Source organism: Alligator sinensis, unplaced genomic scaffold, assembly GCF_000455745.1.
Source record: "Alligator sinensis unplaced genomic scaffold, ASM45574v1 scaffold13_1, whole genome shotgun sequence".
Lineage (NCBI taxonomy): Eukaryota > Metazoa > Chordata > Crocodylia > Alligatoridae > Alligator > Alligator sinensis.
Genome location: NW_005841909.1, coordinates 595,008 through 612,507, shown reverse-complemented (window position 1 = coordinate 612,507; position 17,500 = coordinate 595,008). Strand labels below are relative to the sequence as shown.

The 17,500-nt window shown below is 43.8% G+C and overlaps 1 protein-coding gene across 1 annotated transcript in view; it reads left to right on the top strand.

Annotated features, from left to right (window-relative positions):
- TMEM260 (transmembrane protein 260) overlaps positions 1-17,500 on the top strand; it is a 189,868-nt gene that overhangs the window by 153,516 nt on the left and 18,852 nt on the right. The window contains exons 5-7 of the mRNA XM_025197941.1: positions 10,366-10,543; positions 12,506-12,619; positions 15,345-15,524. Coding sequence (XP_025053726.1) covers positions 10,366-10,543; positions 12,506-12,619; positions 15,345-15,524 — 472 coding nt within the window. The remainder of the gene's footprint in view (positions 1-10,365; positions 10,544-12,505; positions 12,620-15,344; positions 15,525-17,500) is intronic.

The following is a 17,500-nucleotide window of genomic DNA, read 5'->3' as shown; positions in this document are numbered from 1 at the left end:
TTTTGTAACCCAGTTCTGCAAGGGTTAGGCCCGTTAGACAGTCTGTAGGGGGGGCAGGCTAATGGGTCGTAAGCAGTAATTAGTTACCAGGTAGAAATGCTCAGGATGCCACATGTAGAGCTCTTTCTGAACGTCCTAAGTTCTTGACAGAAATAAGACTGTTACTCCTGGATGTGCATTCGACATCATGGTCTACATCCTAGCTCTTGAAATACTTGCATGTTTCCTTTTGACAAACAAGAATGGAAATAACCTGAGCTAAATGGGGGTTTTCCCCCCCAGAAACTGACTTTCACTTGATTTACGTACTCAAGGTGAAAACCTGACCCCACTGAGGTTGGTAACAACAGCTGTTCATGTTTCCATCCAGAACTTCAGTTGCTGTCAGTGGATGTCTCTGGCACGTGTTGAGGAGAATAATGTGGCCCTTATTTCTGACATAGCCACTGAGGCAGTGGGCCAAGATTTAATCGTATCACGGGTTAAAAACCATCATCGCAGTCCTTTTTTATTGATAGTTTATGTAGAGTACAAGGCATGAATGCCTGTATGGATGAACCACGTTGTTAAAGCACTGCTCACAAGCTCTTGCAATGCTATTTCCTTTAACTCATCCACTCTGTAAGTAAATAGGATCACAGAAGACTAAGAATGAAAAGGACCTCAAAAAGTCGCCTGGTCCAACTCCTGCTCTAAGCACAGCTGGCAGAGGAGTTCGTTGTCCGGCCTCTCTGTCTTCTGCCTTTTCCTTAATGAAGCCTTCAACGATAAGCAAACCAAAAACACCCTAGTGAGCAGAGCATCTTCATTCCTTCATTGAGTGTAAGATCCTTCCACCTTCTGATGCCAGGAAGCTTTAGAAAACATAGTGGTGTTCAATACAGGCATTTGGAGGCCACTGAAAAGACTCTGTAAGGTCTTGCTCATGAAGGCTTATGCATCTTGGATTCAGGTAGCCTGTTCCCTACCTTGCTGCCTTCCTGGATTCAGAGACACTTAGACAAATTGGAGGATTGGACAAAAAAGAAATCTCATCCAGTGAAGTTCAGTCAGGACAAATGCAAAATCCTACTCTTAGGACAGAACGATCTCATGCACTAGGACAGACTAGGGACTGGCTAAGCAGGAATTCTGCAAAAAAGCACCTGGGGGTGACAGTGGACAAGAAGCTGAATATAAGCCAACAATGTGCCCTTGCTGCCAAGAAGGCTAATGGCCTACTGGGCTGCATTAGTACAAGTGTTGCTAGCAGAACTGGGGAAGTGATTCTTCCCCTCTGTTCAGCACTGGTGAGGCCACATCTGGAGTGCTGTGTCCACAAAGACCTGACTACACAGAGCCTTGGCTGGGATGATCTAGTTGGGGATGGTCCTGCTTTGAGCAGGGGGTTGGACTAGGTGTGACCTCCTGAGGTCCCTTTCAAGCCTCACCTTCTATAAATCTATGATTCAGTTTTACACGGCTTACTACCTCTCTTACTACCCATTGGATAACTTTGCTAGGAGTCTAATGACAAATTCTGATGATAGACCACTCATTAAATTAATACTTTGTTCCTGTAATCTGTGGTGTTTTGGTACTTTAAAAATTTGCTTTGTGCTATGGAAAATGTTTCCTTTTGGAAACGTTATGATGGGGTAGTGGGTTTAAAAATGCAATTTTGGTCTCTCCCATTTGCTCCGTTTATACATCAAATGATGGTTTTTCTACTGATGCTGAAGATTCAGCCTGCGATCTAAGAATCAAGTTGTGTTCTTTCTCCCTTTTACTTCCTCACGCAATATAAGTGACAGCATTTGCGGTCAGAAATTAAGTGGCTGCTCAACTGAAAATACTCAAGGAAGAATAGTCTACTTGAGTATTCCCTGCAGTACCTGTATTGGCTCTTCAGTTCTAAGAGCGGTGGAAACGGTCTTTTGTCATTAAATAAGTGTTTGTGATTAGATGTGTGTGAGACAGGCACTCAAACAAAGAGGTCCTGTTTTTGGACTATTTGTATCACTAATGATGAAATCATGTTTTATTTTCAGTTCCTTTTAAAAATAGTCCTTATTTTAGCATTGAAACACAAATGCTGCTTATGTTATTTTTATCGGGGATTGGAAAAAGAGCATGGCATTTGAAAAACAAAACAAGAAATTTAAAGACATTGGTAGAAAGCATCGTGGCTTTGAATTAATGAGAAGCTCACCTGTTGTAGGTATAGTCAGACCTTAAGCTTGCCTCTGTTAGAAGGGTATCACGACCAGAAGTGTTTCTTCTTTAGACCTGTTGGGTCATTAGCTATTCCGTTAGAGATGGGGAGTTGCACCAGTTACATTGGTAAAATGGTTTGGTCCATCTTATTCTGTTTTCCCTTGCCACTTCTATCTTTTGGGTGGATAAAAATTAATGTAAGAAATCAATATTTTTGTCAATAGAAATACTTTACAAATCTGGTATATTTAAATTGGAAAGCATGCCAACCTATATAAAGTTCTGGGTTCACTGATCTATTAAACTAATTAACATTTAAATAAGAAATATTCAACCACATTTGTTTTTGTTTTTTGTTATTTGTTTGCTATTAACATTTTAAAGAGTCAAACCGCTGTACCAGTGAATACCGCCGTTGAAGCACCTAGGCTTGGCGCTTTTGAAGTGCTGGACCAACTTTAGCCATCAGTGGCCTTTTCTGCAGGTGTGGAGCGGACTTTTGTCTTCTTTTCAGTTAATTCAGGTAGTTATTGTCATAAACTCATTTAGTCAAAGTTAATAAATCAACTGAGATTTGGAAAAAAAACAAATTGGAAAGCTTGTTTCTTCTTCTAGTCTGTGAATAAAAACAAGGTGTAAGGATAAGTTCTATTATTTCAAAAAATTTTAAGGGCATGATAACCAGCACCTGTTCACATCTCTCACTGCAGGTACTGCTTCCTTGGTTTAACAGATGAGTTGTAAATAGAAGATGTGTTTCATTAACTTTGTTTCTTCCTTATCTAGCACATTTAAAGTCATTTCCTACAACTAATAAAATACATCATAACCGAGTTTCCACCTAAATGTGGTTTAACTTGCCTTGTAAGTTTAAAAAAAAAATCTACTAAGTAAGAAATGTAATTCATATTTTTTCTAACAAAAAAAATTAGACTGATATTTACATTTTTATTCATACAATTAATGTAGCTAATATACAATTCTGTCTGGTAAAAAGTAGTACCATATTTAGTATAAAGGCCATATTTACGTAGAAACTCTTGTATATAATGATTACCAAAGAATAAGGATACATTTGGTTTGTGAAAACAAGTAAAAAGGACAAAGGCAGAACAAGATTAAAACTGATTGTTTAAATGAAGGATTTCTGTCGGGTGATGTAGTCATTAGTGAAATCAGTGACTTGCTTTATTATTTATTTAAATCAGTTCATAGTATCTTTGTGTTTTATGAATGCAAGTCACAGGGGACTGCCCATGTCCCTTGGTGTCTGAAAAAAGCAAAATATTTAAATGCAAGTGGAAAAAATGATAAACATCAGGAGCAAGAAACACGTCTGAATGGACAGCTTTAAACTTGCATCCATCCCGTCTCTGATACTCTCAACTTGTCAAGGGTGGCTCTCTACCCACCTCTAGTAGTTCTGCTCCCAACTCCTTGTCTAGATGATTGATAAGGGGGAAAATCTTTCCCCCTTGTTAAAAATAAAAAGCTTTTGGAGCTGGTCTCATTGGTAACTAGGATTTGGGGAAAGACTCCTTCAGTTTGCCCTACATTTAAGGGAGACTAGTTATTGGAAGCCCAAGAGCCCAGCTAACTCCACTCACATGGTTTCTAAGAAGGTTAACCACAGTCTCTGTGAAAACTCCTTTAGCAAAGCATTAGCTAGACACTTTCTTATTCCCTGAATAGATGTGGCAAACTTGGGATGTTCTCAGTCAGTACCATGCACTTCTCCGTGCTATCGGCTAGGGGACATTGCCTTCTACGTGGAATGATAGTGAATTCCCTAGAGATCAGGTTACCCTCATCCTTCTGCCCAGTGCCAGCTGAGGACACCCCTGTGCCAGGAATCCCTTGGAAGCCTGCTTTGTGGCTTCTCTTTGCTGGCAGGCAAGCAGAGAACAGTTGCTGTACACACAAGGATTGGGTCAGGATTGAGACACCAAGGGTTTTTATTTTTATTTCTACTATGGGGAAAAAAGTTGACCTAGCAGTGTTCTAGACAACTCATGCTTTCATCCAAGGTATGGTCTTCACCACTTTCTCAGTATCCAGGTCCTCTCCTCCTTCTTCCGTGGTATACATCTATCTTCCATCACAACCCCTGGAGTACTGCCTGTGCCTTGATCAGGTAGCCAAGTTAGTGCTTTAAATTAGGGTCTTCAAAAGGATCCAGCCATAAATACAAGGAGACAGATTAGCATCAGTCAGGCTATGACCCCTTCCCTTTACAACTCAGTTCCCATAGGAGGAGTGTGCTTACCATACTTAGGACCAGGAGTGATCCCTGGTTTATTTAATACCTGTAATCTGCCCCTTCATGTGCCCCTCTCTATCTGAGCACCACATCCTTAACAGCTGGGGAAGTGAGAGCACCAGGACCAGTGAGTCCTCTAGGCCAGACTTCTTTCCAGGTTGGACAGATGTTTCTGCCCACTGGGAGGAGATTGCCAGCAGCTCAGCATTGCTGGCCTGGCACATCAGAAATGGCAAGTCAAAATGGAAGGAGCGACGTTCAGCTTCGCTCAGTAGCACTTCGGTGACTTGCCATTTCACTGTGTAATTGTTGGTAGAAAGATCTTTTGTTCAGAATGCATTCATCATTTAATCAAACGGTGTTTTTTATGGTGTGGAGTTTCAATGTCAGTCCCGCTCTAAAAAGTGCTTGTGTAAAATGCCATTTTTCTAAAATCATTTATTTTTAAGTTTGATGTACATTAGTGATGAGAGTCCCTTACCGCTGTGTGTTCTTCAGATGCACGCTCACGAGGAAAAGGCAACTGCTGCCTTGAAGGGTTTATAGTCAAAGAAGCTGCTTCTGCAGTAAACTTGCGACAGGCAGACCTCCCTCCTACCCCCCAGCCCTCTGTGGAAGCTCCCTTGATGTCTTTTGGGCTCTATATTATTCACTGTAGCACTGAGCCCTCAATAGGCAAGAGGTAGAGAAAAGGGGTGAGAAAGCAAATGTGTTCAAGGGAAAAGGATTTCGCTGTTTGTGTCGGAGAGATGTATTTACTAATGTCCTACCTACTAGTTTTTCCTTGATTCCCTTTCTAGGACACCGCTGAGTCATTTACAAAGCGTTGGATACACGTGTGAAAACTAATCGGAATCTGCCAAGGTGACGGTGACGTGGGTGTCACCAAGAGCATGAACTGAAGGCAGTGGAATTGTCAAGTGTGACTAAAAGCAGAGTTTCATCCCAGAGTCCTGTAAGACTGGTTGGTGAACTTGCATAGAAAGGGTTGACTGATAACCCACTCGGTTTGCAGTGACAGCTTTTAACATATGCTTGATAGGAGATGGTTGAATTGACCCTTAGACATAGAAACTCACAGGGCGTACATACTTTGAGGCTGCTCCAGTGCACTGTAATTACCTACACTGAGGCTGCTCCAACATGCGTCAGAGCAGACTCGATTAATCAAGTCTGATGGATCATTTCAGCTTTAGCTAAAGCGCCCCTACTGCCATTTTTCTGTGCAGGGACACTGATACACATGACGCTCTGGGTGTTTTAATTAGAGTGGTTCTTGGAGCCACTCTAAAGCATGCCCTACCTCCCAGACCATGTGTATAAATGCCCTTAATGCCAAATTTACAGCTCTCCTGTTCAGAAGAGGAAAGTCTCCCTTAAAATAGGGATTGTTACTTTGGTGGCTTGGGTAAATGTGTAGCGGTTTGTGCTGCAAACAGTCATGCTCATCGTTTTACACAAAATAACTACTTTGTGATTCAGCTGCTATGTACCTGGGGACTTTTACGTATTCAGGCAAAAGTACACTCTTTAAGCCAAAGCATGTTCTTGCTAGGTTCAAACTCTGTGAAAGCAGGGCCTGTGTAGGTAAACTGCCTGCAAATTTTCACCCTTCTTTAAACTAGACAAAACCTCCCTCTTAAAAAAAACTCCGTCATAAAAAATTAGGCGACTGTGACGTCGATGCTTACGCAGTCAGATGGGTCAGAAATTGGCTGGAGGGCCACACCCAGAGGGTGGTGGTGGACGACCTGGAGGGATGTGGGCAGTGGGGTCCCCCTGGGCTCGGTCCTTGGGGCCGCACTGTTTAACATCTTCATCAGCAGCTTGGACGAGGGGATGCAAAGCACCTTGTTCAAATTTGCGGTTGACACTAAGATGTGGGGAGAGGTGAGCACGCTAGAAGGGAGGGACAGGCTGCAACTAGATCTGGACAGGTTACAGAGGTGGGTGGATGAGAACAGGATGGGTTTCAACACTGACAAGTGCAAGGTGCTGCACCTGGGGAGGAAGAACCAGCAGCAGACCTACAGGCTGGGGAACTCCCTTCTTGTCAGCACAGTGGCAGAAAGAGATCTTGGAGTCATTATCGAGTCCCAAGGTGAACATGGACCACCAATGTGAGGACACGGTCAGTAAGGCTAACCGCTCCTTGTCGTGCATCCACAGATGCATCACGAGCAGGTCCAAGGAGGTGATCCTCCCCCTCTATATGACATTGGTCAGGCCACAGTTGGAGTACTGCGTCCAGTTCTGGTCACCGCGTTTCAGGAGGGATGTGGCCAGCATGGAGAGCCTCCAGAGGAGGGCCACCTGCATGATCAGTGGTCAGCAGGGCAGGTCCTACAAGGAGAGGCTACGGGACCCGAACTTGTTCAGCCTCCACAAGAGAAGGCTGAGAGGGGATCTGGTGGCTGTCTATAAACTGGCCAAGGGAGACCAGCAGGCAATGGGAGAGTCCCTGTTCCCCCAAGCACTACCGGGAGTAACAAGGAATAATGGCCATAAGTTGACTGAGAGTAGATCCAGGCTAGACATCAGGAAGCGCTGCTTCACAGTCAGGGTGGCTAGGATCTGGAACCAACTTCCACGGGAAGTGGTGCTCGCTCCTACCCTGGGGGGTCTTCAAAAGGAGGCTGGATAATCACCTAGCGGGGATCGTTTGACCCCAGTACTCTTTCCTGCCCATGGCAGGGGGTGGGACTTGATGATCTGCTCAGGTCCCTTCTGCCCCTACCAACTATGAAACTCTTCCCCTGATCCCTGCCACAACCATTTCTAAAGCAAAAGAAGTTTTGTATTTTATGTAGCATTTTAAGTGTGGGCTTTCCAAAGGGCTAAGCAGACTTAAGCATGCTTCTTCCTTGGGTTTTCACTACAGGTCTCGGGTAGTACCCAAACTTGTTGCTCATGGTACCTGGGCAGCCCGTATGGTAAAATCCTGATTGGGTGAGTTCTGGTGCCCCTGTGGTTAGGCAGGTACTGGGATTATTTTAGGAGCTTCATGACTTCCTGCTCTATTAGCAGCTGGAACCCAGAAATTGGTTTCTGTAAAGGGTTCTGCATCTCCCCTCCCGGGACTCATGGAGGACTAGGTGGCATCACAGTGATGACTGAGAGTCACTTGAATCACTTGGAGTGTTAACAAAAATAGTCCCAAATTTTGCGTTTTCCTCACAGATTCTATATTGATTTATTCAGAAAGTCATCAGAACCTCAGGCACAATGGTTAGGTCTGAGCTAACATCTGGGAGCTTGGCCCAGGGCGACCAGGGATTATGTGAGCTGTAGCCAGTTGTGCCAGTATGCTGGAATCCTATTGTGCAAAGCAGCCTATACTGTTTCAGGAACCAATTGCTGAACGTACAAATGGGGGTATGTATTTTCTCTTGGGAAGTGGGTTGTAGAGTGCTCTCTTCCATTGTAGGCTTGGTGTTGAAAAGTATATTTTGACAAAATGTGCATTTCTTTTGTGTTTGCTGGTGTAGGAGTGTAGGGGAAAGCTTGAACCAAGCTAATAGGCCTGGGAATGGTTAAACCTTGTAAGAGCTTCACAGTGAAGGGCACTCGTTTGGGACCAGCCGGGTCTGTGATAAATATTCTAAAATAGAATAAAAATCTGTCCTAGCAATGAAAGTAGCAGTGGCGCTTGTCCTTCTTCTCCCTGCAACCAAGCCATGGCAAGTCAGATGCCTCAGCGCATTATAGCCATCATTTGGACCTGTTTTACAATATCTCTCGCCTGTAGATTTCAAATCACTTTCCAGAGAGACCAAGTATTAACCACATTTTACAGATAAGGAGAGTGTCACCCAGTAAGGTGGTGGGGGAGGCCAGGTCTCCTGCATTTCTGTCTGCTAGTCACCTTGCCTCCCATCTCTTATAGATTAAGGCAATGGTCCCACAAGGTTATCCCCATCCCTTCCTTAAGTGCCATTTGGATCCCCTGCTCCCTTCTTTTCCCCTTCCTCTCCTGCCGTTGTCCCTGCTTGTCACACATAGTGGCTGTGCGTGCCAACGGTTGGCCACCCCTGGGTTTTAAGACATTCACCCCAAATGCCTGAGCTGCCCTCTGACCTCTGCTTAGATCCATTAGCTTTGCTGTGCACCCAAAAGGTTGATGGGTCCAAGTTGCTTTAGTTCTGGCAAGGAAAGGAGCCTTTACTGACGACCTGCTGCTTCTGCTCCCTGGTATCGGTGAGGTAGAGGTGGGGCCTTGCTTGTACACTCCCACTTACCCCAACGTTACTACCTTAAAAACACACAAACAAAAAAAGCAAACACTTGCTGTGCTCATCAGCTTGAGTGATTCATGAACCGGTGAAGGCGGCATCGCTGGCGACTTCCTTCAAACCGTATCTGCATCGGCGCAGTAACTATTTAGAAACATTTAAAAACTATTTAGAGCAGGAGCTAAGGAAAATCTTTCTGAGCAGCCAAAGTGTTCCGTTTGCATGCGTCGAGGGACCTGCTGACTGCATAAAAACCACAGGCCAAATGTGGTGACAAGCCTCAAAATAAATTAACCACCATCCTAGTAAAGACCCATCCCGGGCCCTCAATGTCGATACGTTCTCACTGGGTCACACCAACTCCAAGATAACATCTCCAGTCTGGGTGACTCGGCTGGCAAGCATGGTTGCGGTATGCTTGTCTGTGCAAGGGAGCATTGTGACCAGCATCTTGTCTGGCTGGCTTTCGGTTTCTGGGGTGGATGACCAGGTACCCCCTTGCAACTTGGTTGACTGGGGGAGCCTTTGGCATGAGTCCAGAGCAAGGCTCAAATGCATGGCTTTGTACCAGAATACCTTCACCTCTCTGCCCCCATGCCTTCAATCAGGCCAGCTGGGAAATTAAATTTTTGGGGCAAGGGTCTTCCACCCTTTGCCCTGGTGATTAAATCCCAAGGACGGCCATCTCAAGTGCCCCCTTCTCATCTTTGTCTTCGTGACACAACGGAAGAAGCAGTCTCTTAGCTAGCTTGAAATAAATGAGGTGGACTCTCGCTGGAATGGAGTAGGAAGCCAGAGCATCTGTTGAAGAGCTGGTGTAATATGTTATGGGGGGTTAGCCACCGCCTGGGGGGGGGTAATATACCACCTAATGGGGATTTAGTATTAGCTGTAGCAACTACGGGGTCTTGGAACGCTGTTCCTGGAGAGCCCAGGGACTAATCGAATCTGGAAGTCACGATGGCCAGGATTACTGTGGTGAGGCTTGGATTTGCCAGGGGAGATTGCAAGTGTCCAGCTGTTCTGTGCTTCACATGTTGCTTCTGTTGTGCCTTATGCTTGCTGCTTTGCTGCAATTTATACTATTTTTTTTCCTCTCATCCCTGGCCTTGCTCCTAGCACTGAGGTGCACTTTTCCTTCCCAGGCTGTCAGTGTTCCCTTTCCCACCCCCACCAAGAAGCTCAAAGCTCACCCATAGGAAAGCTTTCTAATGCCATCCGTCATGAATATCCATAATCCACTTTTTATTCAGTGTCTCGATGAATTTAAGTCTGCACCGTTGCCCAGATTCTCCCAGCCAAGAGTATCCGGTTAAAAGCATGACTCGTTGGCTGGGTGTACCATGACCCACGATGCCATCACTCATCAGGGGTTCTCAACTGACACGTATCCCCGAAGTTACCACTATGCTTGATAGCGATAGTGTGTGTGGCACGCTAGCCATTGGTCATTGACAACGTGCATCCACAGCCTTGCAGAGCATATAGCATGGTTAATAGCTGGTCTTCCTAATTGTGTAAGGAAATTATTAGGCGAAGCAATACGGTAACCATATAATGTTTTGGAAGGGTGCTGGGTGGCAGTCATAATTTCTGCTGCTACAGTGTGTTGAAAAAGGACAATAAAGTAGGCTCTTTTTGTTGGAAAAGAAGATTTCATGTTATCTGTGTTTGCAGGCTTTCTGGCTCATATGCTGGAGGAATCCTTGCTGCGGGGGTGTTTTCATTTTCTCGTCTAACATGGCAGTGGTCCATTGCGGCAGAGGTTTTTAGCTTAAACAATCTGTTTGTGGGGCTGCTTCTGGCTCTTACTGTACATTTTGAGGAGGCCTCCACTGCAGAAGAGAGAGCAAAGGTAACCTGTTTTGAACAACATGCGCTATTCTTTTGTTTTTGATGTTAACTATTGTATTTGGGTTGTAGATTTTTTTTTCCTTTTAAGTTTGATTTAAATAGAAAGTTCCAGTGTTTTAGAAGTGCTCAGCATCCCTTTTCCGTACAAGCTGCTGAGTGCTGAGCACGTATGAAAACTTGGCTGCTCTAGTGAGGTGCAAAGCTCTTATATCTGGCCCAATAGTCAGGTGTCAAAATGGAAGCTATTAAGTGCTGTTCAGAGAGCAAGGTGGAAGATTTGGTGGAAGTGATTTGGGGTGAAAAATCCCATTTTTGTTGAAACGCTCTGCAGAGAAGTTAGACTTTGCATAGACAATTTTTTGTTTCTAATCTCCCCACCCCACCAAGCCAAGAGGTGATATTTTCTGTGAGAAACAAAGACTGTCTACAGAAGATTTTAATGTAACCAAATTCAGCATTCCACTGAAACATAGATTCAGCGAGGCCTTTTCCCCAGCTCTAGGACTGGGCTTGCATTTCACATTGCATGAGAAGATAATACATTCAAATCATTTTTAAGAACTTGTGTTTTCTTTTTACTTATCCCACGGATATGAAAATAGTCTAGAATTTCTGGAGGAGATTTTTTCTTTTGCCTGAATATTGCTACGAACATTTCCCCCCTCCCTCTTCTGCTTATTACTTAACCCCTGAACTCCACAGCGCTGGGTGCGTCTACACGTGCACTTTGCTGTGCATTAGACTAATGTACAGTAAAGCATCACCATCTATGTGCCGCAATTAGTGCGCAGTAGATTAATTTACTCCGGTGTAGGATAGTCCTGTCAGACGTGGGTACTGTCCTACACCGCACTAAATTACTGCCCCTAAATTCACGTGTGGGACAACAATTTTAGGATTAGTTTACTCTGGCTCAGATTGAGCCAGCGTATATTCAGTCGCATTAATTGCATGTGTAGATGCACCTGCTGTGGCTTAACATTTTCAAAGTTATGGTTTGTAATTTGTGATGGGAATTGCAGCCAGGATGTATGACTTTCCGTTGCTTCAGGTTTTTGGATATCTTTGTACATCTGAAAGTGCTTTGTATTTAAGAGGTACAATTTAAGAGGCTCCTTCTTAAGGAGCCTAATTTTTTTTTCAAAGGCATCTTGATCCTTAGCTTGCTCCAACTGAACAGTCCCTTTTGATTGTCTGGATCCCAAAGGCCTGTTTGAAGGTCTTTGTATGTAGTTGTGAAATGGTGTGATTTTGGTAGTTGGGAAGTCGTATTCAGTGTAAAATGTCAGGCTATCAGTATTTTCCACATCAATATCCTACATCCCAGAGTGAAGGATGAATATTCATGTTTCACATATCTGACACTAACTGGCTAGCAAAGCAAGCAGAGCTCTGGCTACAGTGTCAGCATGAAAGTACCCAAGCAGCAAGAAAACCAAAGGACTTGCCCTGCCAGAGCTGAATGGCAGAAGATATATGGGCAGATCCTCAGCTGATGTAAATTGCTTTGCTCATTTGACTGTAGCAATGGTCTGGGCTTAGGCTGGCGTTCTAGACCATGGGTGTCAAACCTGGCCCGCAGTTCGCTAGACTGACCCCTTGCCCCAGCCCTGTGAGCTGGACTACGAGCAGCACTGGGGGTCAATTGTGGACTCCTCATGCAAAGCTATTGCTATCCCACCTTTGTTTATATTGTCTAGAGATAGTGTAAAAGTTGATGCTATTGATGCTGATTATAAACTTTATTAAAAATGTCTTAAATAGTTTTTATATAAAACATGCAGCATACCCATAAATGCACTAAAATAGTAGCATTTTTTATGACAATATAAAGTGTTTAATACTAGTAGTATAGCTGCATTTCATTATAAGATGACCAGAGATCATATTGATGTTGTTTCCATTGTATGTATATTTTTTCCAGACGTCTAAGAATAATTGCACTTTACTTTCTTCCTTTCAGATATCTAGAGTTGGTGCCTTTTGCTGTGGGCTTAGTTTGTGCAATCAGCACACCATAGTGTTTTACGTGCTGTGCATTGTACCGTGGGTTCTGTTGCAGCTTTTCAAAGAGATGGTAAGTGCCTTAACTACTCCTGACTGAGAATAGTCAAGTAGGTCATTCTTCTAGTGTGTTTTAAGGGCATATTGTAACTCCAAATTATTGCTTTTTCTCTTGATGTTCTTTTTTGTATTGATTTATAATGTATGCGTAGTGATAATCTATGCTGAGAAAGGTTATGATTGAGTTTAGACATCATAAAGTTAGAATCCATTAGTCTGATCTCATAGCTATGGGCTGGTTTTGTTTTTTTTTTTTAAGGACTCGGAAGGTTTCAGTATCATGAGTATTGAAGAGCTGTCCATTTATTCAGTAGACTTCTTGGGGCAGGGTGCCTGTGGAACTGCCCAAAGAACACCTTGTGTACCACAATGAGCGTTACGGGAGTCCTCAGTTGGGTGCATCTATTGTACATGTGAAATTAATGCAACACAATAAATGCTGAAGCAGTTCAAGCCCAAGTAAACTGCTTCCAGGCACAGCATCTATGTGTGCGCTCAGGACAGCAGCAATTTAAACCAGGGCAGAGCAGGCCTGGGCTGGCACCAGGCAGTAGGTGCAGCAAGCCCTTGGCAGGCTGGTCTGACCGGGTGCAATTTATGCCCCCGGTCACAGTCTACACATGCATTTCAGCCCAGTTAATTGCTCTGCCGTAAAGTAGTACCGTCTCTGATAGTACTGTGTTACAGCGGAGTTAATTAGTTTTCTGTGCCCTAATACCGGTGCATGTATAGACTGTGACACTTTACTGCGGAGCTAATTAGTCAGCTCCACAGTAAAGCACGTGTGTAGATGCACCCAGCGTATGGAAATGAGACCATGTTCAATGATCTTCCTCCAAACAAAAAATGTTAAAAAATGCTGGTGGCTGTTGTTCAGTAAAGAGTTACACTTAACAAGCAGTGTGGGCTCCACCTCTCTCAGCTTCTGGCCGGTGTTGGCAGCAATATGCAAATCCAGATCCTTTGAAGCCACAAGACTTGTCTTCATATGGTTAACGGTGGTAGTGAACAAGAACCACATCCCCATTATGTGGGCTCTCTGCAGCTTTGGAAACAACTAGCTGCGTAGGACACATCACTTAAGTGCCTCCAAGTCATTCCTCTCCAAATATCTTCTTCAATATCTGTCTGGCATTGGATGGCGAAGCTGTAAGATGCTATGGAGTCTGGTCATCAGCACACTAACCTCACCATAGTGCGTATCTCAAGGATGTCACAGGATTAGAAGAAATTAGCTTTCAGATGAAGAGGAGCTGGCTCAAACTCAGCCTGAATCAAAGTAAAGCAAGCGAAAGACTGTTTTCTCTTTCCATTAAAGTCTCCAGTTCTCTGTGTGTCGAAGTGATGCGAGTTCACAGTTCTGTCATACTCATCACTAAGTTTAAACAGTTTAGTAGCATCATTGGTGCAAACCATTGTCTTCCTCACCTCCAGCTTGCAAGGAAAATGTGACTTCCTTCTTCAAGATCCAGCTGCAGATCAAACATCCATCATTTCCAAACTGGATTACTGTAACACATGGGCTTTGGCTGGGGCAAATGCAGTGCAAAAGGCATCAGCTTCTGCAAATGTGCCAGCCCATTTTAATATGGTTTAGATTCTGGAGCACATTGCCGTTGTGCTTTTGATCCCTTCAGCAGCTACCAGTCTGTGCCCACTGTTTACTGTTTGACGGGTCGGGCCTCAGTTGTGTCAAAGACCATTTGTTTAATCAGTCTGTGATCCAGTAAAAGGGCTTTGCATCTTTAGGACGGTACAACTTATAAAGCCCCGGGTGAGGTGAATATGAACTGTCATCTAAGTATATTTACCAGAAACAGTCCCTTTTAACCAGAGAAGAGGAGGAAGAGTGCTCCATGGATTCCAGTAGAAGGAATATCATACCGATGTAACGTATCGCAGGAATACTTTTGATATTCCATAGTTGTGCACTTCAGAAAACCATGATAGGCTAGTTTCTCAATTTAATAAAACATCCTCCAAGATAACTTTCATTCTGGAGGGCCTTAAGCCACCAACCTTTAAGCCTATCTTTCTATTTGTGGAAACTGATTTTTGAACATTGTCTCTTCAAGATAAACCCAGGCACTAAAGGAAATAGTGTTGATTGATTGAGAGAGCTGCTAATGACAAACCGAGCGTGAAATAATCTCAGGTAGGATTTGCAAAAGCACTTAAAAGTTATAAACAGAAGTCCCTTTGAAAATCTTGTGTGCCTACCTTCTTCAGGCAGTCTTGAAAATCCCACTCCAAAAGTTATCCTAAGCAATTTAGCCAGTGTAATCATGATAAAGTAAATGGCAGAACCAACTCCTGATCATGGTGATGATGCAAGCTGCTATATTGGAGCAGCATTTTTTGCCAGATGGAATACTAGCCAACTCTTAATCACTGCAAAGTGGGTTATCTCAGCCTTGCAGTGCCTTAGCCATCTATGCATGTCATGACATGATTTAAATGTAAAAGATGCAATGAATATGATACTCATGAGTCCTAGCTAATATTATTTGCTTCACTTAAATTTCACCCTGCCATGCAAAGGAGATCAGTTTGATGCAGTTTCCTCGTAATCCACAAAATCGTAAGGTTTAACATAGCATTTTGTAGGGACTTACTATAAATTGAGAGATCAGCTCTACGTAAATATATTTGATGTTTTTCTTTATCTGTTCTTGAAGTTCCAGCGTGATTAAACTGAAATAAACATTGTTATGCAATCTGACACATTTTTGGTGCAGGAATTGTCCCTAGGCCACTTGCTGAAGTTGGGTTTCTGCTTCTTGGCTGGTTTGCTGCCTTATCTCTATCTGCCCGTTTCATCCTACCTCAATTGTGCACGTTGGACCTGGGGAGACCAGACGACTTTTAAAGGATTTCTGACCCACTTTCTCAGAGAAGAATATGGGACGTTCAATCTGGTAAATGGGGTCACTTTCTAAACTAATAATAGTAGTGTTGAAATAATATGAAAATGAACTCTTTGTATTCATTAAGGTCAACATCCGGCAGGAACAGTGACCGAAAAAGTTGCCTTTTTTTACGTACTAATCTGTGAAGTACAAATGCAGCGGGCTATTGCACCGAGAAATGAAAAATAAGAGGTTACAAAGTATGCTTTTAAATTGCCCTCCTCTGAAGTCAAAATCTTGGGCTTTTCTTTTTTGATTTCAAGCTTTGGCAAAGCATAGGTGTTGAAATGTGTCAAGCTGTTGTCTTTGTTCAGAAGATGTACTTCTCGCGTTGTTCTTGGTATAAATATTAACTCATATTGAAAGAGTTTTCTGGTTCCTGACCTCTTCCCCAATCTGAAACATTTTGACTCCTGAAAATGTAGAGGGTGGCTTGTGTACTCATCAGAGTTTCAGGGGTTGGCCACTCTGCTCCCATTTTGACCTGTAGCAGCACAAATCAAACAGTTGTTTAGCTTCCCTCCCTTGCCTGCCTTCCTCCATCAAAAAAAGAGAGAAGTAGGAAATGCCACCAAAAGGCGGGAGGGGAAAGCTCATGGCATAGCTGGGAAATCTGGTGTTCTGGACCCACAACCGTGCTGTGTAGAAAAGTCAAATGTAAGCACTACCTACATCGCAGAGTTTTGATGCCAGCGCAGTCACACCTATAGCCCTTCATTGCTTCCCGAGCAAAGGGTTTGCTCATTCCTGTTTGAAGCAGTTGATTTCCCAAATCTCCCGAAGAGGTAGGAAGACAGAAGCAGCTTTGAGACTATTTTCAGAGCCGTTCCACTGACAACCATCTTCGGAAAATCAGTTCCCTTTAGGACACCCTAAAATGAAAGCACATCAGTTAGCTAATCACTTCTGAAAATCTTGGCCTGAGATGCCTTTGCTCCTGCCTTCCCTCTCTCCCATCCATGTTGATTTAAAAAGATTAACGGATAGGTCCAGAACCACTGCAGCAAACTCTGTGGCCCGGCAACAACTCTAGTATATGTTTTTGACTTGGGAATTATTCAAAATGTTATATTCCCAGGAGGAAGGGCAGGAGCTTGCTTAGGTGACCACACCTGTAAGCCAAAGCTCTGCGTTCGGACTCCAGCAAAGCTAAAGACTGGCCCCGCCTGCACAGAGAGAAGCTTTCTCTGAAACAGCAGTGTGTAGCCTGGATGTGGAAGTGAGAAATCCATTCTTCAGCATGATTATAGCTGGGCTTCACTCCACCCAGAAATAGGCCCAACGGGCAAGATGCATCCCATCTACCATGCACGTGAAAGTGAGAAGCCCATGTTATGCTAGGACCCAGGGCGCCAGCTGCTCAGGATTTGAAGCTCGCCAGAGGCGAGCAAACAGTTAAGGAATGTGTTTGAGGTCAGGGTTTAACTACCTGCAGGTGAGAGCATAGTCAGGCTGTCACCCAGGTCTCCAGCATCAACAGGAGCACGTGCTGATCTAAGCAGACACAACGAGCACAGCCATTGTCAACTACTGAGTGGGAATCAAGAGGCTCTTTCCTTGCATTATCAGTGCAGATGCTCCTGTGAGCTTGACTGTCTTGTACTTTGGCCTCTATCAGATGATCCACATAAAAGGGATATTGAGTATACAACTGGACAGGAGGGTTGTTGGACTCAAAAATATCCCAGTTGTTATCCAGGGATTTAGGCTATCCCCATAGACCCAATATATACAGTCAATGGGTAAAAGGCAAGGCTCTTTTCCATGGCAAAGAGACCAAAGATTGCTTCCCTATGCCTTTGCATTTCTTCCAGTATTAGGAGGAGCATTTGAAGGCAGCACCTATCATTTCTTTTTCACACAAAATCATCCAGAAACTCTCTGTAGATGTCGGACACTGTGGAAATCACCAAGACCTCTAAAGCACCTTCCCAGTCATTAGGCTGTCCTATACTTAGGAGAAGGGAGATCCCAGGAGATAACCT